Here is a 23,634-nt window from a genome sequence, read left to right as displayed (position 1 = left end):
GTTAAGTGACAAATCAAAGTTACCATACTAGAATGAAAGGTAACAATAGCAGGACATACCTTTGCTAGCTTGTACCAGAGTTCATAGAGATAGCCAAACACCCTGGCATGGATTTTGGGTGACTGGATATTATTCACATCTCCAAGGATCCCCAAGATTCTTCGCCACAACACAGCGGCTGAGTCTGGATGCCAACCCGTGAGGGTCCCCCCAGCAATTATACTGCAGTCATCAGCAAGGCATTCGCTGCTGTCTGTGAGGTAAAACGTGTGTTAACACAATTTTTATTTCATTGTTACAGACTTTTATCTTTAATGCAAATGACCTATGCTTGAACATGTATGCAAATTCAGAGTGAAACAATTCGGAATAAAACAATTGAGATGAGGTGTGAAATGGCTGACAACTTGGAAGGACAGGAAAGTGAGATTGATGAGGAAATGTCAGATGACTCTGATTCTTCCAACTAAAAGGGTGACAACCCAGAGATGACGAGACAGTTCCTAGAGACCCTGAGAAGGTCTTCATAAGCAGTGGAGAGGAAGGAGAACTTGAGTAGCATGCAGAGGGAGCAGGGTCATGAGAAAAAGTGGCCAGGACTGCCTCGTGGCAGGAGTGACATCTGTGGTGTTTGACACTCTTAACTCAGGTTTGTAGGATGTATAATTTGCTTATAACAAGTTTTATCCTTCTTGGATTCAAGGAGCTTTAAGAAATGTGTATGATCATGTAGCTGTCACATACACCACCTCCATAACTGACTTGAAACTTCCTCTTCATCCCACCAGGGCCCCTATGCAGTTGGTTCCCTCCCCGAACCTCTGTTCCAGACAACCACTGCCATTTCCTATCCTTACAGCATTGCCTTTTCCAGAATGTCAGATAAATGGAGTCCTTTAGTAAGTAACCTTTCCATCTGGTTTCTTTCGCTTAGCATAAGGCATTTATTTGAGAGATTCATCCATGGGGTTGTGTATCCACAGGTGTCATAGTTTATCCATTCACCTGATGAAGGACACTGGATAGTTTCTGGTTTTGATTTGATTAGATCTAAAGCTACAAATGTGTACAGACTTTTGTGTGAACATATATTTACCCTTCTCATCTATAAGACCAGAATCACAAAATGGTATGTGATATTTCTTCTCCTTTAAGTGGACTGCATGTTCCTAAATGCCTGAGAAAGTGTGTCCTCATATGTCTGAAAGTCTTGGTTCCCTGACTGGTAAATTCATAGCTTGGCTGGGTATAGAATTCTGTGATGGAAAAGCTTTGCTTATTTTCCTACAGTTCCCTTTATAATCTTAGATTCAAAGATAATTCTGATAATTGAAACATTCGTGTGAAAAATTATTGACTCTGGAGAGCTTCAACATATCTGGAACAGGTTGAAAAAGATGGCTTCTCTTTTATTTGAAACTTCAGTAAAGCTAGGAATTGTCCTCTACTTTTATAAATCTATTAGAATTAACCTATTGAATTGTTTTTAATTTTTATGGTGTTTTTATTGCTTTGTTTCCTTTTTCACTCCCAGTATTTCTTCCTCGATCAATCTCGCCTATTTGCCTATTTTATTAATGTTTTTAAAGAGTGCTCTTTGCTTTTTCTATTGCTTTGTAGTACTTGTATAGAAGCTGATTTTTAAAAAGATACTAACAAACATCCACCACCATGGAGGATCATTCCAGGTGCATGTGCTGTTGGGGTTTTTCAGGTCCAACCACAGAAACGGAAGCACAGTCTATGGATGCGAGGAAGGACCAGAGCCAGCCAGAAGCAGGAGAAGAGTGTGACAAGGAGCACAGGCAAATCCACAGCCGGCTCTATATGCTTCCTGCACTGTGCCCGAGAGAGCCGCTAACAGCTTATTATGTTTATTATGCAAAGAGCACAAGAGCCTGAAGCAGAAGATTTCATAAGGATGGTACGGGGGTCACGGAAAGGCCTTCCCGAAACCAGGAACTGTTTCTTCTTAGAGTGAAACACACCAATATTTCCCACATCAGTATCATAAATATACTCAGACATCTGGGAATGTGAAGTCAAGTGGGCCTTAGGAAGCATCATTATGAACAAAGCTAGTGGAGGTGATGGAATTCCAGTTGAGCTATTTCAAATCCTGAAAGATGACACTGTGAAGTGTTGCACTCAATATGCCAGCAAATTTGGAAAACTCAGCAGTGGCCACAGGACTGGAAAAGGTCAGTTTTTATTCCAATCTCTAAGAAAAGCAATGCCAAATAATGCTCAAACTACTGCACAATTGCACTCATCTCACATGCTAGTAAAGTAATGCTCAAAATTCTCCAAGCCAGACTTCAGCAATACGTGAACCGTGAACTTCCTGATGTTCAAGCTGGTTTTAGAAAAGGAAGAGGAACCCGAGATCAAATTGCCAACATCCGCTGGATCATGGAAAAAGCAAGAGAATTCCAGAAAAACATCTATTTCTGGTTTCTTGACTATGCCAAACCCTTTGACTGTGTGGATCACAATAAACTGTGGAAAATTCTAAAAGAGATGGGAATACCAGACCATCTGACCTGCCTCTTGAAAAACCTATATGCAGGTCAGGAAGCAACAGTTAGACTAGACATGGAACAACAGACTGGTTCCAAATAGGAAAAGGAGTACGTCAAGGCTGTATATTGCCACCCTTCTTATTTAACTTCTATGCAGAGTACATCATGAGAAACGCTGGGCTGGAAGAAGCACAAGCTGGAATCAAGATTGCCGGGAGAAATATCAATAACCTCAGGTATGCAGATGACACCACCCTTATGGCAGAAAGTGAAGAAGAACTAAAGAGCCTCTTGATGAAAGTGAAAGAGGAGAGTGAAAAAGCTGGCTTAAAGCTCAATATTCAGAAAGCTAAGATCATAGCATCTGGTCCCATCACTTCATGGCAAATAGATGGGGAAACAGTGGAAACAGTGGCTGACTTTATTTTTCTGGGCTCCAAAATCACTGCAGATGATGATTGCAGCCATGAAATTAAAAGATGCTTACTCCTTGGAAGGAAAGTTATGACCAACCTAGATAGCATATTAAAAAGCAGACATTACTTTGCCAAGAAATGTCCATCTAGTCAAGGCTATGGTTTTTCCAGTGGTCACGTATGGATGTTGAGAGCTGGATTGTGAAGAAAGCTGAGCGCCAAAGAATTGATGCTTTTGAACTGTGGTGTTGGAGAAGACTCTTGAGAGTCTCATCCAACCAGTCTATCCTAAAGGAGATCAGTCCTGGGTGTTCTTTGGAAGGACTGATGTTGAAGCTGAAACTCCAGTACTTTGGCCACCTGATGTGAAGAGCTGACTTAAGATTGAAGGTGGGAGGAGAAGGGGACGTCAGAGGATAAGATGGTTGGATGGCATCACCAACTCGATGGACATGGGTTTGGGTGGACTCTGGGAGTTAGTGATGGACAGGGAGGCCTGGCATGCTGCGGTTCATGGGGTTGCAAAGTGTCGGACACAACTGAGTGACTGAACTGAACTGAACTGAAGAGACACATATAATCCATGCTGGAATCCCACACACTGTGCCTGTATAGACAGCAAAAGCCAAATTGTGGACCTTCTGGACTCTCAGATTGACTTTTACAAAACCTCAGGCTCACCCTCCTGATGTTTAGTCTGTCAAATGAGTGTGGTATCAACCATCTGTTGGTCTGAGACGGTCTGGTGAAGCTTCAACAAACCTTACAAATAAACCTAAGATCCCAAGTGAACAAACAGCATCATATGGCATGTAGTTTTCTTATGAAGAATGCAGTAAGTCTTTAATCCCATAAGGGGTTAAAAAAGAGTCAGGAGATTTGACGACTTAGACTTTTGCTCCATCCCCAAGCATCAACCCAACAACGTAGCCATCGGAGGTAGAGATCAGCCTTAAGCCTTCCAGTCATTCCGGGATTTCCCTTGAGTGATAGCTCCAAGTAAACAGAGGTCAGGTACCTTACCACCTGCATCTCCCTGCAACCTGCCAACGATCCATTCTCTGTTGTGGAAAGATCTCCTTCCCCACCAAAAATTTATTCCTCAGTGATAAAATTCTAGGTAACATCCTCCATCACGTTATCAAAATACAGGGAGCCTTTTCGAGGTATTTAAAATGACTGTATGCTCAACATTACCGTGAAAAAAATTTTTTAATGAGTTGAAATGTTTTTGCCCAAAATGATTCCACTTGTGGCATAAGCAACGGAACAGATGCTGACATTTCACATGTAGATGGTTCCTCAGTGAAGAGGCGCTTAATTAAAAATCGGGATTTGAGAGATTTCTGAAAATTTCACGTTCACCTTAAAAATACCAACCCGTTCATTTTCTTCTTCATGAGCAAGCTAGTATGCTAGCCTAAGAGCACCTTTTTATTTCATTCTTACTAAAAATGCTTCAGAGACATTAAATATTTTTTAATTAAAGTAGGAAGTCTTGTAAACAAAATTATATCATCTTTCCCCAAACACGTACAGGCACAATACACAATGCTCACATACAGGAGCAATCTGAAGTTTAGAACTTTGCAAATGTACAAAGGATTTTAGTCATGAAATAAGTCTTGGTGATCGGTAAAATGAGGCAGCCAACCAGATGGCAGCTTCACATGGCAGCAGTTTGCATAGGTTTGGTGGAGTATAGATGAAGCATGGCCAGTGCTTTGAAAATCTTTCCCCATTGGAATTGAAAAGGCACAAAGCCAAAAGCTCAATTGAAACACTTTAATTCTGGGACCAGAAAATTAGGCCTAGACTTTGATGATTAAAAAGTGGAGAAACAGGGGACTTGTCTGGTGATCCAATGGCTAGGACTCCATGCTCCCAATGCAGGGAGTCCAGGTTCAATCCCTAGTCAGGGAATTAGATCTCGCATGCCACAACTAAGACCTGGCACAGCCAAATAAATAAATAATTTTTTTAAAGTGGAGAAACAGCAGGTTGGCACTCTGTTGACCATCACTGTGGCCTTTCTCATCTGCTTCCCAGACATGTAACATTCATTTAAAGATCTCCAAGGTAGTGTTTGCCTGCAATGCGGGAGACCTGGGTTCGATCCCTGGGTCGGGAAGATACCCTGGGGAAGGAAATGGCAACCCACTCCAGTATTCTTGCCTGGAGAATCCCATGGATGGAGGAGCCTGGTGGGCTACAGTGCACAGGGTCGCAAAGAGTCGGACACGACTGAGCGACTTCACTCAAGGTGAGCAACCAATCTCATGGTGCTTATCATCATGATTTTTATTCAGAACATTTGATATTTTCAAAACAGATCAAAGCCTGGTGGAGATTCCAAAAATGTGTGCAGTGACAGACACTGACAAACCATTCATGCAAAAACAGTTCTGGTGGCAGGTAACAGGGATAATTAAAAGCAGAAGCTATAATTCAAAGCAGAAGTGGTCAAAGGATTTAAGTAACAAAATTGAGAGGCAGAGTTGGGATAAATATACTAACAGAGATTTTGAAACTCAATCATACGTATTTTTTACTATCAAAAAAAAAGGTTAAAATGTGTTGTTCTTAGCTAAATCAAACAAGAGCCTGCAGCTGAAAGCTGCTGCTACTGCTGCTAAGTCACTTCAATCATGTCCGACTCTGTGTGACCCCATAGACAGCAGCCCACCAGTTCCCCGGTGCCTGGGATTCTCCAGGCAAGGACACTGAAGTGGGCTGCCATTTCCTTCTCCAATGCATGAAAGTGAAAAGTGAAAGTGAAGTCACTCAGTCGTGTCTGACCCTTAGTGACCCCATGGACTGTGGCCTTCCAGGCTCCTCCATCCATGGGATTTTCCAGGCAAGAGCTGAAATCTGAGTCATCCCCTAACTGAAGTACTTACTGACTGATCCTCTCCTGTCATGCACTGTCCTGGAATCAAAAGCCAGCTGTGAACAACCAATCACCAATGGCAATCCCATCCCTGAAGCAGGGCAACACCACTGACCTTCCTCCACTAAAGTGAAGTGTTGAAAACTTCTAACTGAATCTTATCTTAAGATGTAGCACTAGAGTCCAGTGGTTGAGAATCCTCTAGCTAATGCAGGAGCTGCTGCTGCTGCTAAGTCGCTTCAGTCGTGAACGACTCTGTGCGACCCCATAGACGGTAGCCCACCAGGCTCCCCCGTCCCTGGGATTCTCCAAGCAAGAACACCGGAGTGGGTTGCCATCACCTTCTCCAATGGGTGAAAGTGAAAAGGCAAAGTGAAGTCGCTCAGTTGTGTCTGACTCAGCGACCCCATGGACTGCAGCCTACCAGGCTACTCTGCCCATGGGATTCTCCAGGCAAGAGTCCTGGAGTGGGCTGCCATTGCAGGAGACACAGGTTCAATTCCTGGTCTGGGAGGATCCCACATGGGCAAGGACAACGAAGCCTGTGGGCCATAACTACTGAGGTTGCACTCTAGACCCTGTGCTCCAGAACAAGAGAAGCCACTGCAGTGAGAAACCTGCACGCTGCAAGGAAGAGTAGCCCTCACTCACTGCACTAGAGAATGCCTGAGAGCAGCAAGGAAGACCCAGAGCAGCCAAAAGTGTTTAAAAAAAAAAAAAAGAGTATCACCGATCAAATAGGTACCTGGAAAAGAAGCAGCACGGAAGCTGGCCCTTAACCTTCAAGGTTCTGCTAACTCTAAGTTCTTAAAAGTCTCTCTGACAATGAAAAGAAACTTTTATTTATGCTGGAGTTGAATTAATGACAACACTTTCTTATGGTGAGTCGTTTTTTTCATCTCATTTTAAGCAAGTCTTCCCTCCTCCAAGGTCTTAGATATTTAGAAAATATTTTCTTTCAAAAGTTTTTAAATTTTCCTTTTTACATTTGAGTATTTATCCGTTGGAACTTGGCTGCAGGCAGGGTGTGAGGTAGGGATCCTGCCCCCTATTCTGCCCGCTGGCTAAATGTTCTGCATGCTTGACTGGGCAGCCCATCCTTCTCTTGTCAGATCTGGAAGGCTACCTCTTTCATGTACGACGACTCCATGTCCTTATATATCCAGTATATGTTTTATATTCCATTCTTTTAGTCCATATGTCTATCTCTGTGATTAAAACTCTCTTTAAATAAGTCTCATCACACTTATCCCATTATTTGTCCTTATCAAGATAAATGTCTTGTTTTTTCTGGCCTCTCAGTAAGTTCTTCAGTTGGTCCTGGCTATGGCTTAGTAATCTTTTTATTTCTTATAGCATCAAAAGCAGTATTTCTAGACTATAAGCTTATTTGCTAAATAAGACATGAGGTCAGCAGCAATATCAATACTTAGCTGTTGTTGTTCAGTCATTCAGTCGTGTCTGACTCTGTGACCCCAAGGACTACTGCATGCCAGGACTCCTTGTCCTTCACGAGGTCCTGGAGTTTGTTCAGACTCATGTCCATTGAGTCAGTGATGCCATTCAACCATCTCATCCTCTGTTGTCCCCTTCTCCTCCTGCCCTCAATCCTTCCCAGGATCAGGATCTTTTCCAATGAATTGGCTCTTCACATCAGATGGCCAAAGTATTGGAGCTTCAGCTTCAATATCAGTCCTTCCAATGAATATTCAGGACTGATTTCCTTTAGGAAGGACTGGTTGAATCTCCTTGCTGTCCAAGAGACTCTCAAGAGTCTTCTCCAAGACCACAGTTCAAAAGCATCAATTCTTTGGCACTCAGCCTTCTTTATGGGCCAACTCTCACATCTGTACGTGACCAGTGGAAAAGCCATAGCTTTGATTATACTGACCTTTGTCGGCAAAGTAATACCTCTTCTTTTTAATATGCTGTCTAGGTTTGTCATAGCTTTTCTATAGAGTTATAAATACCCCCTTCTTGAAAATCATAAGCTCAACTGAACAAAACTTACATGTAAGTCAAGTCTACTTTCTTATTTTTTGTATTCTTGATACTCTGGCATCTGGGGCCTCCCTGGCCAGGAGGGGCTGCCACTCCCATGGCAAACAACTTACCAGGGAGTATACTGTTCACGTGTAAACCTCACAATCCCAAACCAGGCATCCTGACCACCTTCCTCTATCTAGCTCTCACCAACAAGGGGATGCCCTGGTGCCCTCATTACTCAGGGGTCTGGCACCTGGCAGCCTGGGCCAGTGTCTGTGCTTCAGACTCGGCTGAAATGATGTGAGCCAGCTGATCCCCAGGCTGCTTAGTCCGCCCTGCCTTCCCTTCCCTGTGCAAATGACGATAAAGGATGTTCCCCATGTTTTCCTCTCTCTTCCTACTTACCCACCAACCTGGGTGACCCACCCCCATGTGCCCTCCTATGGGGCATGCTGCGTCCATATTTCTTTTTTCAAAAATTTCTTATTTATTTTTAGCTGCACCGGGTCTTCATTGGGAACAATGAAGTTTTTCTAGTTAAGCCAAAGTGGGGGCTACTCTCTAGTTGTGGTACACAGGACTTCTCATTGCAGCGGCTTCTCACTGTTGCAGAGCACAGGCTCAGTAGTTGTGGCACACAGACTCAGTTGCCCTGCAACATGTGGGATCATCTCAGGTCAAGGATCGAACCTGTGTCCCCTGCATTGCAAGGCAGACTCTTAAACCCTGGACCACCAGGGAAGTCCCCGTGCCCCCATTTCTAAAAACTTCTCCCTTTATGACAGTCACCTCCACATCTCTATATCTTGCCATACAAATCCCAGACACATTTTGAAGCAGTCCACTATAAATTTAACTGTCATTTCCAGAAAGCATGAAATGATTTAAATAAGAAAGCAAATATAAAACTAAACTGCTAGCTGGCCAATGATAAAGGAATTTAAGATTTTAGAAGCAGTTTATTATTCCAAGCATTTAATAACTGGTAGGTTTATTCAGTGAGAAATGGAGATACATTCAAAATGTTGGATTGCTCCCTTTGCATGTCCTAGAGATCCAGGTAACATGAGTTTTACTTTGTCCATTTACGAAGACGTTTTTCTCCTAAGAACAGAAAGTTAAATTCAGAACGGTGATAATCCATAAACCTTATCATATTACTGTTTGTCCTTTTCACAGATGACAAGATGAACTATTGAACTGAGTGTACTGATTCTCGATATTAGGATTTCAAAGAAGAGCTGAGTATCTGGAGGAGTTAATCACAGCAGAGAGAGCATCATATGAAATTACCTCACACAAGTGTATTAGACCGAGCGTACCAGGCACACTCTGAGATGGGATCAGAGCTAAGCCTTCCAGAAGGCAGACAAAAGAGGTAATCACACAATTTTCTCTCTTTTCAATAAAAGTAATTAAAGCTAGTCCTCGTTTAGGCAAATTCAGCTTACTGAAAATGCACTAAAGTCTTCAACAGTACCATGATGATGATTCTCCTTGGATAATCTGAATATTGGATCCAAAGAAGCCACTAATTCCACAAGTATATCAATAATTCTCAAATAGTTTGAATGGGGTTGGCAGTTATAATTTGAACAACAGCGTAGAAGAAAGGGGTGGGCATAACTCTGCAAATGGAGTCAAAACACTCTGGAAGCCAGTTCCAATACTGGGGCCTACTTTCCAGTAAGATGACACAATTTCTCTGGGTCTCAGCTTCTCCACCCCTCAAACAGAATTTGTATAACCTGACCTGCTTACCATAAAAATCAAAGAGGATGTCTCAAAGTTCTTTGTAAACTGTTAAATCCTTCGTAAATTTATGATATTATTATTCACAATTATTACATTTATTTCCTATATATAATGATTTTGTATTATATATATTATAGAAATTATCATTATATATTATAAAAATGATTTTCATCATTTCTATAATGACAGAACCACAAATTTGAGAAGCACCAATTACTACCCAATAAGTTATAAAAGTAAGCACAATGGTTTTGCCAACTGTTTTCTCATTGACTTTACAAGGCTTCTTCCATGGGCAGAGGTGAACATTTAGACCAAAAATGTCCACGATCTCTTAAGGACGGCACATACAGCATTATAAGGCAATGAGTAGTTCATTTACAGTTAACTGGTTAGTTTTTCCAGTCTTAATTAAGATAAACATTAAATGCACATTGAGATCATCCTTCTTGGTCTTAACTATCTCATAGATAAAAATTTTTATCCAACACCATTTTTATATGTAAAATTTATGAAGGTTTTATGCTACTTTATTAGAAATTTCCCAAAACACACAGACTGGTTAAAATTTATACTGTAATTTATGAAAACCAGTTTGCTTAGTTAAAAAAAAAAAAGCTAAGTTAAGAGTTTAGCCTTTACTTCTAATTTTAAAATGATTTTTAGTGGTTTAATACTACTTTTTACTCAACACGTGCTTTGTGGTTTGCTGTTGCGGTTCTCATCAAGGATGTCTATGGACCTGGGAACGTGGTGGGCCAGGAGGGATGTGGCCGTGGTGGGCACCTCCCACACTGAGCTCCTCAGAACACTGGCCTCTCCCGACAATTTCTCACCAAAACCAAGCAAAACAAAAACCCAACTTCTCTTGATGCCCTCCGTGTGACAGGCCAGGGAACTGAACCTGAAGTGAAAGAGTTTCACTTTCCCAGGGTCACACGATATGTATGTATGCGTGGGCGTGCATATGTGCACGCATGCATATGAAGAGCTAAATCTGCTCTATGCGCTTGACTTAGAGGCTCACTCACTGATTCTGCCAACAGCCCTATAATATGGACTATTAGCATCTCCACTTTCTTGCCTGGAGAATCCCAGGGACTGAGGAGCCTGTTGGGCTGCCGTCTATGGGGTCAAACAGAGTCAGACATGACTGAAGCGACTTAGCAGCAGCAGCAGTATCTCGACTCTACTGTAAAGAGAAACTGAAGGACAGAGAGATTTACCAGCTCAAAGCCACCCACCAACTCCTTGGCAGAGCCTGGATGCAGTCCCAGAAAGTTCGGCTCTATAACTTATTCATGAATCTTAGAACTACGAATACGCAAGGGAAAAATGTTGCAAAAAAAGAAAAAAACAATATGACGACATTTTTAAAAAGTTTAAAACCAAAATTAAATGATATGTTGTTTGAAGAGACAGATACTGTGGTTAACACTTTATAAAGAAGTGGGAATGGTTATTAAAAACCCCAGGAAAACTTAAATAATTGCAAAAAATAAATTAATTAATTAAAAAAAAAACTACTGTGGACAGGGTCACAGTATTCACATGAGGTGACAAGAGAAGGGAAGGACTTGAGAAGGGGGCCCCCCTGTTGGGGGTCTCACTGGTGGGGCAGCTATTCTACTTCTTATGCTCAGGGCAGGCTCACTGGTCCATAACATGCGTTACAACTTATCTTGCATGCATCAAAGATTCTACAGCAAAGTTAAAGAAAACAGTAATAGGTAAGTATTCAAATTCTCTAACTTCTCCTGGATTTGTGGCAGATGTAAGTTGGAGAAATCACTTTTCTCTGTTTTCAGAGTAAAGCAAATCTGCCATCCCTGGACGGCAAAGCGTTGGCCTAAATATCACCCACCTCCTCCCGTATTGGACAGCGGGTGTGGGCACGATGGGCTTCCTCCCTGTTCTTCCACTATTTCAGAACCCTCTGCACGCGGCACACCGAGACTCCGCCGCTGATTATGACCAGGGGTGGGGGTGGTGGGACTGGGGTGGGCATGCCCATGTGGGAGGGGGCAGCCCCCATCATCACTGTGCTGAAGGATGCCCTAGCATCCTCACACCTGGGAAACGCTGTGAATGCTGCTGCCTCGTCTCAAGGACACGGTTACCTGTTAGGTTCGAAGCATCCGTGGGCCGGAGCTGTAACCAGTGGCGGGCGTCCGTGTCAGTCACAGTATCCGCAGGCGGGCTCAGATCTGGGTCTTCCTCGCAGGTCTGCCAGTGGCTCAAGGACAGCTCTGCCTCGGTGCTGCAGCCCAGAGTGGGGTCACTGCTCACACTGTCACCTGGAATGACGGAAGACACAGTCCAAGATGGCCAAGGGCAGGGCATGAGCATGTCCATGGTCCTGGCACACAAGGACCTAAGCAGCTGCCCCTGGGGACAGGGGCCTGCGTGGGGGCCCTGGTCAACGACACACAGCTTCCAGGTGTGGATGTGAGTTCTCTTTATGGGCACTGACTCTTCACAGGTCTTAACTGAGTTCCCCTGGTACCCACAAGAGCACATCCTTTATACCTTGTACCCTGACTTACTCAACTACGAAACAGGGGTGGCTGGAGGAGGTGGATGGGAATTGATCCCACTACAAAGGCAGGTTCATGCTTCCAGGCTGAAGAATCTATGTCTAGACATGAACCTAGGCGAGTCACTGAGGATCACCGGGGGATGACGCATCCCACCAATAGAGATTCTCCCCCTCTAAGCACTGAAATGTTCTGATATGTCGTGGTACAATGATGCTGTCAAAGGCTATGAAGTCCTACCTGGCTATTCAGTCTGACACAGAACCGCCTCTGTCAGCCTGCCCCTTAAGTCCCCTGTCTGCTGCACACAGGCTCAGGGTGCCCACCTCTCTGCCTGCAGCCCTCCTGGCTGCCCTTTGTGTCAGCCACTGACAGTCCCCCAGCCTTGCTGCTTCTAATCTACTGTCAGGTATTCCCATGCAGAGAACTGACAGCTGCCCCAGTCACCTGAGAGGTTTCTCACTTTGCCTGTCCCAGGACTCTAGAAGGTGGAGCCTAAGAGTTCCTGCTCTGCCCTCCACCAGGAACGACCAAGAAGGAGGGGGCACAGCAGAGGACCTCAGGGAAGCAGAGTATTAGCCTGCATATCACAGTCTCTAATGGTACATCTCAGCATCCCAGTCAAATTTTAAATACTTATACCACTGATGTCAAGGTACTGCGGAAGTTTTGTGTTCCGAACCTGGGAGAACATTCAAAAGGAAGACCATTCTTCCTTCTGGGCCTGTCTCCTCACCAGCCATCAGCCTTCATTGTGCTTTTCACCTGGAGAAAGACCCAGGGCTGGAAAGACAATTCTCGAAGGTAACTGGGTAATGTTTAATGTTTGACTGGTACTAACCACACATCTATCCTGGGATTCCAGGAATAAAAATGTCCCATATCGCAACATCATGTCTTCAGATGATATCATTCGCATTAGAAGGTCAACAGGAAACAAAGTCTATCCGTGTTGAAGCTGGAGGAACACAGACCACATCTCCTGGTACTTACTCTTCTGTCTCTCCCTATATTTTCCTTGCATCTGCTGTGAGTCATCTTTCAAATCCAGTTCAATGGGGCTGCTGCTTCTTCGAACTAAGATCTTCAGACAGAAAGAAAGATTGTGGTGGTTACAGAAAAGTTTTAATTTTTACAAGACTGTTAAGTTTCTAGTCCATATGTCTAATGAAAAAGAAACAAACGAACAGTAAGAATAGTAACAAAAAACTGAATGACATTCTGAATTGGAAGGATATGGGTTCACTAATTACTGTGACCAAGTTATAAATTACCCAAGATCTGAAATTTAAGGCTTCTGCTTTATCAGTTGGCATCCAATTAACATGGTCTATGGAGGAGAGATGCTAAGTTACACAGAAATCATTTATGTTGAGGTTCTATTTGTACCTCTGCTTGGGTACACATGCATAATGGATATCATCCTCCAGGAGGTATAAGCCACCAGCGTGTAGGCAGGGAGGGCGTAAACCCCACCCAGACCCATTCAATGCCTCCCTTGTTACAGGTGCAGCAGGTTTCCCTGAGCACTGCTCAGCACTGGACCTTGGGTTAAATACGGACTAGAACACTTGGAGGCAATCTGTACCCCCTCCATTTTACATAACCGGCGTGGAAAGACAAAACGTACACAAATTACACAAAATGATCACAATGTACATTAGCAAAATATTCAAGTCAACGCTCTCTAAAAGGTATGCAGAAGAAAGTGTTACCTTGATCGGCTCACAGTGACAGGAGAGCTGCTCAACAAGGCTACAGACATGAGGTGGTAGAGAGTAGGCAGGAAGGGGCTCAGGGCAGGAAGCACTGAGAAATCAGCAAGTTCTACGTGCAGGAAAAGAAGCCGATTACAGCAGGCCATGCAGGGCAGTCAGGTGAAGAGGGAAAACGGTAAGAAGGAAACGTGACCACCTTCTAAGGCGGCGCACCTGCCAAGGGGTCTCCAACAACAGGCTTAGGAATTTCACCCCAGTATTGACAAAATGAGCAACCGTATGTTCCACACAGTAGCTGACTGTGATTACAAACATAATCAAAATGGTTAAGTTGACTTACTATCTGTGGAATAGAGTTAAGAAGAAAGTTGCTATGGAACTATAATGGTAATTCAGGAATGAGCAGATAAGGCTTTTGATGATAGAAAAGGAGAAGAAAAGATAAATTCTAAAAATGCTGCAGAATGACAGACAAGAGCTTATATAAGTGTTGTCCATGGGAATGGAACTTAAATTACAAAAGGATATGAATCTGGGGGACCATGAGAAAGACAGTGATGAAGGAAGGGAGGTAGGGAGGAAAGGCAGATGGATGGACAATGGACGGAGGAATTTGAGAAAGTTTCTGATATTTTAATATCCATCTTTGGGCTGAATATCTAAAGAGAATGTACCATAAGTGTGCAACAAAAATCCATGACTGGCAAGATGGAGAACAGAGCCAGAAATGAAGATAGTATATTTAAGGCTCTCCAGCTTAGAGTGTACAAAAATCACGGGATTCAATAAGCCAACTAAAGGAATGAATACTAAATAAGCAAACACATGAAAAGGGGGGACTAAGATGTAAAATTAAAGGATAGAATAATCATTAAGCTAAAGCACATAAATAGGCCATGAATGAAATATTTAGAAGATTAACAGTATGTAAAAAAATGTCACTCAGCTTTAAAGAAGGATGATATGTATCTAACATTGTTAATGTTGTTTAGTTGCTCAGTCGTGTCTGACTCTTTTGTAACCCCATGGACTGTTGCCTACCAGGCTCCTCTATCCATGGGATTTCCCAGGTGAGAATACTGGAGAGGGTTGCCATTCCCCTCTCCAGGGATCTTCCTGACCCAGGAACTGAATCTGTGTCTAGTGCATTGTAGGCAGATTCTTTACCACTGAGCCACCTGGGAAGCATATATTTCTAATATGATAATGGAATATACATAGGCTATCTCCTTAATTAAAAAGCAGATTATAGGCTCTTCTGCTTCTGACTCTCTGGAAGATGAAATACCCTCCAACTATAGAAACTACATAAAAATCTGGGGCTCACAGGAAGTAAAATAAACCTTCAAGGGATCCAGCCCCTCTTCCCACTCCCACCCAAAGCAAACAGAAATCAGGGCAGTGAAATGGGGCTACCTTGGGCATTAATCTAATATTACCACTGCCAGTGGCAAAAGGAACCAGAGTCCCAAATTAAAGTAGCACTCCCTGTTTTGTGAAACTTCATCACGTTAGAAATCCAGGTTTTCTGCAGATTCAGATTAGGCAGCTAGGAACTCATAATCAAAAGTTACCAAACATCAAAGGAAATTAAAAACCCACCAAGCACAGAAACAACAAACATCAGATTTAGATTCCCCACCCACCCCTCAAGGATTTCAGATAATCAAAAGAATTCAGGACTGCAATCTGTGACTAGTTTAAAGGAATAAAAGATGGGAATCACCAAAAAAATGAGCAGACTATAAGAGATCATGAGAGATTACAAGATATACTTGAAAAGTGTTAACCTGAACTTTCAGAAGCAAAGCACAAAATTGTTGAACCAAAAAAACTCAATGGGACCATTAAACAGCAGACTATATATGCATAAGAAGAGAATTATTGAACTGAGTGAAAGACAGATCTGATGAATCACGCAGAACGCACCCACATAGCCAAGGAGAATGGAATATATGAAAGGGGGCTTAAGAGATACGGAACACAGAATGAGAAAGTCTAAATATATTTCTACCCAGAACTCCAGAAGGAAAGGGGAGAGAGAACAAAGAACAGGCAATATTTGATGAATGGATTACCAAGAATTTTCCAGAAGTGATGGAAGAACAATTATTCACAGATGCCTGACACATATAGCATATCCAAGATAGGACAAATTGTACTGACCAAGAGAAAATGCGCCTAAATACACTGTAGTGAAACTGGAGGACACGGATGAAGAACAGTGAGGAACAACAAACAGGATGGACTGAAGACCTCTCAACAGCAACAACAAAACACAGAAGATAGTAGAAAAAATAGCTTCCATTAGATGGGGGTGAGGAGGAAGTAGGGGAACAACAGAATTAAGACAGAAAGACAAAGTAACCAAAACAAGTCACCAAGGTAACTCAAGAAGCACCAAAACAAAGCCTCACACATCTGGGATGCAGTATCTATGAGAGACAGGCAGCATTTTCAGATCAATAAAGGAAAATGAATTCAGTATAGGGGACCCACGATAAGTGGCTATCCATGTAGGGAAAAAAGTGAAAGTGGATCCTTAATGCCATTCCATAAACAATAGCTCCAGGCAGATGAAAGACTTAAGTGTAGAGAACAAAACTGAAACACTTATAAACATAAGGCAAATATTCTTATCCCTTTCAAGTTGATATTTTAAATTTTTCAGGGCTTCCCTGGTGGCTCAGTCATGAAGAATCTGCCTGCTAATGCAGAAGCAATGGATTGGACCCCTGAACCAGGAAGATCCAACATGCTGCAGAGCAACTAAGCCCATGGACCACAATTACTGAGTCCATGTGCCCTAGAACCGGTTCCCTGGAGTAAGAGAAGCCACTGCAGTGAGAAGCCTGTGCACTGCAATTACAGAGTGGCCCCCACCCCCACCATAACTAGATAAAAGCCTACACAACAACAAAGATCCAGCATGGCCAGAAGCAAACACATAAATGAATTTTTTTTTATTTTCATAAAATGTAATAACAAAAAATGATAATCAAGAATATCAAAATTAAGAGCTTTTGTTCATCAAAAGACAACATAGAGAATGTGAAAATATAAGCCACACATTGGAAGAAGAAATTCACCAGAAACATAACCAATATAGGATCCATATTCAGACTACCTTAAGAATTGGTACAAATGAAAAAGACAAATCAACAGGAAAATGGAAAAGACATCAGTAGGCACCCACAGATGAAACACGTATGGCCAACCAACATAAGGAAAGACTTTATCAGCAACTTAAGAAATGCAAAACAAAAGGAGATCCCATTTTCACCCACTTGACTCCCAAGATTTTAAATCTGACAGTAGCAAGTGTTGGCAGGAATGTGGATGACCAGAAACTCTGTATACTCTGCTGGTCAAAACAGAAGTGGTACAACCACTCTGGAGAAAGACACATTCTCTTGTCAAAAAGAGTATCCTTTTTCCCCAGGACACATCAGTTCCACTCTAAGACAACACCGTTGAGAAAATCGTACACATAGATCTTGAAACACATACAAGGATATGCACAGCTTCATTTCTCATTAAAAAACCGGGGGGGGGGGTGGTGGAACAAGCTAAACATCAACAAGAGAGTGGAACAGTGAACTGTGGTCTACTCATGGTGGAATATCAAACAGCAGAGAAAGCAATGAACTAGAGCAATGTGCCACCATGTAAATACATGGTAATGAGTGAACAAAGTAATCATACCACCTTTATAAAGTTTAAAAATGAGGGAAACTAAAGGATGCACTGTTTTAGAGGTACATACATTTCAAGCAAAACTACAAAGGAAAGCAAAGACACGATCAACACAGAGCTAACATAGAGCTGTTCTCTGAGGGACCAAGATGACGCCCACAAGGCACAGCAACAGTTCTGAAGACACTCTGGTTTCTACGCTGGTGGTGAGTCTCTGGGTGTTTATCTGATTGTTGAAATACACACACAGAATATATATACAAATGGAATGTATGTATAAAGCTGGTACATGCCCATCAAAAAAAATGAAGATGGAGGAACACTCATATCTTCCAGGCAGGGAAGAGTAGGGAGTGACTTTCTGTGTATATTTTGTATCTTTCTGGGATGTCTGAGTGTTCTATTCATAGATACTACATTTTTTTAAAAAAAATGAGTAAATAGGAATTATCTACATGAATGAGTTAGGGCTACTTTTTAATTTTCTTCTTTAAACTTTTTATTTGTGTTTTAAGAAACCTATAAATGCCATTTTACGTTTTTTTTAAAAAGAAAGAAACCGTAACAGATCGTTGCAACATTTCATTTATCTGTGAACTTGGGTCAGGTGAAGGCTACAACCTAAAGTGATACCAGGAATAGGGAGTCTGAGCATCTGCTTGACAGGCAAGGATGTCCCTAAAAAGGGAAAGTGCACATACAGACCAGGTGCAAAATTCTGTTTTCATGCTTACTGCATTCTATTTTTGTAATGTGACTATAATTTTACATAAAAAGTGAGTAAGTCTTTCAAACGTCTCAAGGTCACCTGGCCCTAAAAACACATCTAAGTGGAAAAAAATTTTAAAAGATAGTGTCACGGCCGCTAATAAATGTGTGTATTGTGCCAGTGATCTGTTTGTCTATTTTTAATGACACAGGGATGTATTCTGAAAAGATCTTACTGTTATTCCTTCATGCTCTTTCTTCTCATGTCCTTTGGTCTCCTGAGCAGGTCTGGGCTCTGAAGAATTCACATTCTGTGCATTTTCTAGCTTTTGGCCTAGAGATTTGGGGGTGGGGAGAGGGGAAATGAACAACAGAAATATTTCAGATGGTAAAACGGGGAAAAGATTTTTATACACAGGCAATGATTAAATTTAGATACTCTAAGACATGTAAAAACAAGAGTGCAGGGCCCAGCACATGAGCAGCCTATGGATCACGACTGCTCCACAGACCTGGTCTCTGATGAACAGAGAACTTCACTGTCGGGTGTTAATGTTATACACAGTAAGGGGAGGGAGAGCAACAAGGACTGTCTGGGGGCCTTGGAGAAGGGGTCTCAGACCAGAGCTGCCTGAGTCAGCCAGGCCGGGGAAGGGAGGAAGGGAATGGGGAAGGGAGCGTGAGGTGGCTCAGCACCGCTAGTGAGAGAAGCAACCGACAACCAGTGTCCGTAATAGAGAATGGGATATCTCCACCGAGCCTGCCACCGTTAATTAAAAAGATCAGATTCTATGTGTAGTCTGGGGCCAATAAATCTTCTTTAAAAAATAAATGAACAAATTCCTAGGGAAAAAACCCACAAAACTTATGCAAATTAAAACAAGAAAAGAAAAATATGAAGTCTTAGAATGATTTAAAAATCTGGATAGTACTTTAAAATCTTCCGACAAGAAAACTCCAGGCAACTGATGGATTCCACCAAATATTTAAGGGAAAAAGATCATAACAATCTTACACAAAGACTTCTGGAGAACAGAAAATCTTCCAGGTAACACATTTCTCAAATTGTTTTTACTGTGTACTTATTATTTTTCTTTCGAGAGAATTTCTAAGAGGGGCTATACCCTGCTCATTGGATGAGGATGGCATGACCCTGACACTGAGGCCTACAGGATGGCTTGTTGATTGTTTACCTAACTCATGACACTAAGTACATACGTTCACTATCACCAGACACACTTAGACATGCATTTTCACTGTAAAACACATTAGTCAATGCTCATAGGTCTAACCACCTGCCTCACCACCTTTTACCCTGGTTGCTGCTGAAAGCTGCTGGAGAAACTGTGGATTAATGCCAATGGGTGTGCGTGCATGCTCAGCCGCGTCGGACTCTGCAGCCCTGTAGACTGTAGCCCGCAAGGCTCCTCTGTCCATGGGATTTCCCAGGCAAGAATACTGGAGTGGGTTGCCATTTCCTCCTCCAGGGGATCTTCCCAACCCAGGGATTGAACCTGGGTCTCCTGCATTGCAGGCAGATTCTTTACCGCTTAGCCACCAGGGAAGCCCATAACGCTAATAATATAAGTTATCATTTTTCAACCTCGGCAGATCTGCATGCTGCTAATAAACTTCACAGTCTGGTCGGCCATCCACCTCTCATCCCTCAGCCCGTGACCCCTCTCCTCCTGGCCTCTGCCCTAACCTGATGCCGTCCCTCGCTTGGGGTGAACATCCTCCGCCTCCCACCTCCTCCAGCCACTCTGGATTTCTTTTTAGTCCTCAGACATGCTACACTTGAAAAAGGACATACACACACACACAATTCAGATAATTAGATTAAAATAAGTAGTGAAAATATTTCATGTGATTCAAGAAATCACATCCATGCAATCAAACTCTAAAGTAAATTCCCTTGAAATAACTAGAACCAGCATTAAAGTAGAAAGCCCCATGACACGCAGCCTCTCCCCAGCCAGAAGCTCAGGTCTTGAGTGAGTAAGATGCTGATACCTGGGAGGGGCTCAGGACACAGCGGCTCGGTGACCTCAGGGCTGCTGCCGCTCCGAACCATCGGCTGCTGCCCCAGGGGCCCAGATTCAGTGGCAGGTGTGTTTTCTGGCTGCAAGTATTCTTCCACTTCTGTGGGCATTAACACAGAACACACAGGGATAGATTTAAAAACGTTTTAAAATAATTTCACTACTTCACTGACTCTTAAAAAATGTCATTTTAGATACTTTTTCCCCACAAAAATTGTGCAGTAGGATTAGTGGCTTTCACATTATAAAGTTTTCTATGCTTGTTAATTCTACTTCACTCCAAGGGTACATTTGCCTTCTAAGTTCTACAAAGTGTTTTAATTCAAAGTGAAGAAGTTAAAAAAAAAAAAAAAAAAAAAAAACAGAGAAAGCACAAGCAGAATGGTTGACAACTGTAAGTCATAGGAGCTTCAGGGACAGGCATGCCCAGGGGAGGGGGAGCTAGGAGATGCAGGGACAGGGCATTTCCACTTGAGAGAGCAGAATATCACACACACACACATGCACACGCACCTGCACACATACACCACATCCGGAAGGAAGATGAAAGGAAGTGGGAATTTCAACTTTATCATTTCTTTCAACAGATAAATGTACAACTGTCCAATGTAAAATACTGCAATTATTTAATGACATATTACCAAATGCAAGCGTGAATTTATCACTCAGGTACAAAAATGATCCACTGGTATTTTTAGAGTATCAATAAATGTACATCATAAAATAGAAGCCACAGCTGAGTACTGACCACTGGGTGATCCCAGCTAGGATCAAGATAAACCATGTTCCCCTAGAGAAGAGAAGTCCCTCCTAGTTCATTTCTAAATGTCATGGTTCATTTTAATCTCCTAAGACAACACAAGACACTGGAAGGGTCACCCCACCTCCTGTCTGTAGCATGGAGGCTCCAAGGTGACATCATCCCTGACCTCCAGCTTTATCCTCATCAGCCTCCTCCCTGCCCTCCTCCCCATGGCCTCAGGAAGCCCCCCTACAACCGAGATCTGACAGTACCACCTCCCCCTCCTTGGACACCTGAGGCCTCCATCACTGTCCACTCAAGCTCACGCTCCTCACAGTGAACAAGGGCCCCTTGATGTCACCCCAGAGGCTTGACAAGGAGTCCTTGCACTCTTCAGTCTCGAGCAGGCCCAGCCCACCTGACCCTGCTGCTCCCTCCCTCCCACTGCTCCCCCCAACCCCTGGGTTGACCTCCACCCGCCACCATGCTGCCCAGGCTCCCCTCCTGCAGGACTTGCCACGTGGTCTAGCCTGTGACCCCACCGCTGCCTCCCCTCCAGACTTCACCCTCCCTTGTGCAGCCTTGGAACTCTACATCCATAACCCTAGGATCATATTTTCTCCAAATTTTCACTAGTCACAGTTTCAGTCCTTCTGACAAACTATGACAAACCCAGACAGCAAAGACATCACTTTGCCAACAAAGGTCTATCTCATCAAAGCTATGGTTTTCCAATAGTCATGATCAGATGTGAGTTGGACCATAAAGAAGGCTGAGTGCTGAAGAATTGATGCTTTTAAACTGTGGTGTCGGAGAAGACTCTTGAGAGTCTCTTGGACAGCAAGGAGATCTAACCAGTCAATCCTAACTGATATCAACCCTGACTGTTCATTGAAAGGACTGATGCTGAAGCTGAAGCTCCAATACTTTCACCTGATGTGAAGAGAAGACTCATTGTTAAAGACCCTGATGCTGGGAAAGATTGAGGGCAGGAGGAGAAGGGGGCAGCAGAGGATGAGATGGTGACTCAATGGTCATGAGTTTCAGCAAACTTTGGGAGATGGTGAAGGACAGGGAAGCCTGGTGTGCTGCAGTCCATGGGGTTGCAGAGTTGCACATGACTGAGGGACTGAACAACAACAACAACAATCAGTCCTTCTAAGAAGGGACTGATCAAAACTCAGCCTGTAATGTCCTCCCTGGACGTGTCACCTGAATTCATCCCCTGAAATTCGGCCAAGGTGTCCTCTTCTGTGTAACCTTCAATCAGAGCCACAAGCCAAAGACTGGTTCACCCCAACCAAGAAGCTGTATGTAGGAAGATTCTAAATATAATAGAGGATTTCACTGAAGGGCTGTCGCTTTATTTTTACTATCCACACAAAAATTCTATTTTTAAGTACATGGATATAAGTTACCAGACCTCAAATCCAAAGTCTAGGTGTGAAAGTAAAAGTGTGAGTCGCTCAGTCACTTTTCAATCCCATGGTCTGTCCATGGAATTCTCCAGGCAAGAAAACTGAAGTGGGTTGCCATTCCCTTCTTCAGGGAATCTTTCCAACCCAGGGATTAAACCCAGGTCTCCTGCGTTGCAGGCAGATTCTTTACCATCTGAGCTACCAGGGAAGCAGGGCCATGGTCTAAATCCAGATACTGTCAAGAAGCTGGATTCAGGGAACAAACAAAGGAAGGCAGGGTAGCAAGAGCAGACAGATCCACCAGAGCCTCGTCTTTCCATGTTGTCTCTGCCCTGCTCTGATCCTGAAGAGCCAAGAACTGTTCACTTCCCCACAAGAAACATGGGACATCCATAAACACCATGCTCCATCCAGCATCCCAGATGCTGACCCCCTGCAGCTCTGCTCCCAGACTCCTCAGTATCAGGCAGAGGAAGCCAGATGACATCATCGGCTGTCCTTCCCACTGTTTTCTTTCCTTGTTCATTGTAATTATGCAAGACACTGACACCTTCTGGGAAGGGATTCTATTTGTTAATGAACCTACTTGTAAATCCAATGTCAGCAGAGGGAGCCCAAGAGCTTCCTGCTTCTATCAGAAACAACTGGCACCTGCCAGTCTTTATGGACAGTGGGAAGAGCGGGCTTTATTCCCTTAAACGTGATGCCAAGAGCTGGTAGATGTTGGTTTCTGGGCTCTGAGCGGAAGCAAATAAGGACTGGGCCAATGCTGGCAGCATCTTTCTCAGGATACAGAATATCGCCATCTGGTGGGATGAAGCCCAGCCTTGGGACTACGGCTTCTAAACACAAGTGTCCCCACCGGTCCTCAGACAACAGACGGATAAAGAGCCTGCAGGGCCAGCTGCTCTGCCTTCCCAACAGGCTGGCCTGATGTGGCTTTAAGGCTCTGCTTTTGTAAAAAGGCTGATCGAGCCTTCTTAGGTGGAGGAAGTCCAAGTGTGCAGAAACCACAGGAACAGGTCGGATGGGAGACCTGTGAAGAGGGGGAGGGTGAAGGGCAAATCCCGGTCGCAGGAACTGCCAGGCTGTGGGGTGGGTGCCCTGAGCTACTCCTGGACTCAGCTGTCACATGAAAGAGGGTGAAGGAAAAAAAAGCATGCAAATTCTCTTTATCCCGTTCTCTTTATCCCGCAAGTTAAAC

At 43.3% G+C, this 23,634-nt stretch overlaps 1 protein-coding gene across 3 annotated transcripts in view; it reads right to left on the bottom strand.

Moving 5' to 3' along the window:
• The window catches only part of RALGAPA2 (Ral GTPase activating protein catalytic subunit alpha 2), a 273,021-nt gene that overhangs the window by 152,330 nt on the left and 97,057 nt on the right, over positions 1-23,634 (bottom strand). For all 3 annotated transcript variants that reach the window (XR_005722352.1, XR_005722353.1, XM_040247960.1), the window contains 5 exons: positions 20,242-20,370; positions 18,465-18,562; positions 13,100-13,190; positions 11,690-11,866; positions 60-253 (listed from right to left, as the gene is read on the bottom strand). Coding sequence is in view for 1 of the 3 variants with exons in the window: in XM_040247960.1 (XP_040103894.1) it covers positions 60-253; positions 11,690-11,866; positions 13,100-13,190; positions 18,465-18,562; positions 20,242-20,370 (689 nt within the window). In the remaining 2 variants the exon portion in view is untranslated. The remainder of the gene's footprint in view (positions 1-59; positions 254-11,689; positions 11,867-13,099; positions 13,191-18,464; positions 18,563-20,241; positions 20,371-23,634) is intronic.

This window comes from Oryx dammah, unplaced genomic scaffold (assembly GCF_014754425.2).
Source record: "Oryx dammah isolate SB20612 unplaced genomic scaffold, SCBI_Odam_1.1 HiC_scaffold_10, whole genome shotgun sequence".
NCBI lineage: Eukaryota > Metazoa > Chordata > Mammalia > Artiodactyla > Bovidae > Oryx > Oryx dammah.
Note: the sequence above shows the minus strand (reverse complement) of the source record. Positions and strands in the feature narration are given on the sequence as shown.